The sequence below is a fragment of the Exophiala aquamarina genome, assembly GCF_000709125.1.
Source record: "Exophiala aquamarina CBS 119918 chromosome Unknown aczIA-supercont1.132, whole genome shotgun sequence".
Classification (NCBI taxonomy): domain Eukaryota; kingdom Fungi; phylum Ascomycota; class Eurotiomycetes; order Chaetothyriales; family Herpotrichiellaceae; genus Exophiala; species Exophiala aquamarina.
Genome location: NW_013550456.1, coordinates 1 through 1,616, shown reverse-complemented (window position 1 = coordinate 1,616; position 1,616 = coordinate 1). Strand labels below are relative to the sequence as shown.

The window sequence follows — 1,616 nt, the reverse complement described above, 5'->3', positions numbered from 1 at the left end:
CAATTATGTGGGACGGTCGTCCAATTGCAGAATATCACAGAAGGTGAACAATGCAAAGCAGAGACGGCGCCAAACAAGGCTCAGGAAACGAAAGATGATATGCGAAAGCGATCTGAGCTGGAACAGCGGCTAGCACTCGAAAGGAAAGAAGCTAAGCGGAAGAAGAGGGAGTTAGAGCAACAGCAAGCATTGGAGAGGAAAGAGATCAAACGACAGCGGATCGAGCTAGAGCAGCAGGTAGCACTCGAGAAGAAAATGGCAAAGCAAAAGAAGGTGATATTGGAGCAACAGAAAGCATTGGAGAAGAGAGAGATCAAGCGGAAGCGGGTCGAGCTAGAGCAGCGGCTAGCACTCGAAAAGAAAGAGGCTAAGCGGAAGAAGAGGGAGTTAGAGCAACAGCAAGCATTGGAGAGGAAAGAGATCAAACGACAGCGGATCGAGCTAGAGCAGCAGATAGCACTCGAAAAGAAAGAAGCAAAGCGAAGGGCAAGTTGAACCGGAACGTCAGAAGGCTGAGGAGAAGCAGTAAGACAGGTACGATATTGTCTGACAACCGATTTTCTCGTGAACAGGAATTCGTCCCTCTGGTCACCCGGATGCAAGGCGATCGAGGCAGAGCTCCGCGAGATCACGGGAGGCAGCCACCAGGCGTTCGGCAATGGGTCGCGGCGACTCGTCCGTCAGGACCTCTTCAGCTGAGAGGGACCCGTGACTAATAAACCTCCCTGATCGGAACTGTTGCGCGAGGAGAGAACTACCATCAAACGATCAATGAGAAAGAACAACGCCGTTGGCCGCATATATGACCTCGTACAAGACGTCCGCAGACATCGGGGAATCGATATCCATTTAGAATCCAAGATCCATGTTCTTCAGGTGCGCAATCGACTTCTAACCACGGTGCTGCTCCTCAGATGCACCATCCTTGACTTTCCTCCCTGATCGGAAAGGCGAGACCGGCCTAACGTCGACTTGAGCATCAACAGGAAGGAATGCGAAAACTTGACAGCGGAATGCCACTCCAGATATCAACCGGGAAATACGGCCGCACAGGCCAAAATGAAACGTCATTTCGATCAACTGGCTCCAGATCGGTGGGCTGTGGCTACTCCCGAACATGCTCTTTTTTCTGGAGACCATTCGGTCGACCGCACAAATCCGCCTGGAGGAGTCCATGAGCCAGGCGATTGTGGAGCTGGGGCTCCTGATCACGGATCTACAACGACTCCTTCGCATACGAGATGCCCTGTGGCGCCGAAAAGAAAGACTTCTTCAAGACGAGCTCGACAATCGGGGCCACACCAATTGGAGTCCTGATATGTACCCTGACTGGCTCCTCTTGGAGACCTGTTCAAGCGGACGTCGTTTTCACCATCACTCAGCCGGCTTCTGCCACCAACTCCGTCCTCCAACTGAATATGGGGGTCAAGGGTAAGTGAAGTCTTCCAGACCCGATGAAGCTGACCGCCTTCCAGTAAAACTTCCACCGTCATCCCGTTGGTCACATCCGTCTTAGCCAACAGGGACCTCAGAGGGGTGATTTGGCCGCAGGTGTTGGTTGGCCAACGACCCGCCGGCCTCCATACCACATCCCCCTGGCCAAAACACATGTTCGA

The 1,616-nt window shown here is 52.9% G+C and overlaps 1 protein-coding gene across 1 annotated transcript; it reads left to right on the top strand.

Annotated features, from left to right (window-relative positions):
• On the top strand, nt 1-495 carry A1O9_13183 (uncharacterized protein; the record flags this gene model as incomplete). The annotated part of the gene is made up of 1 exon (XM_013397909.1): nt 1-495. A coding segment is annotated over one exon (495 nt), but the record flags the coding sequence as incomplete, so codon positions are not given.
• Nucleotides 496-1,616: the final 1,121 nt, after the last annotated feature.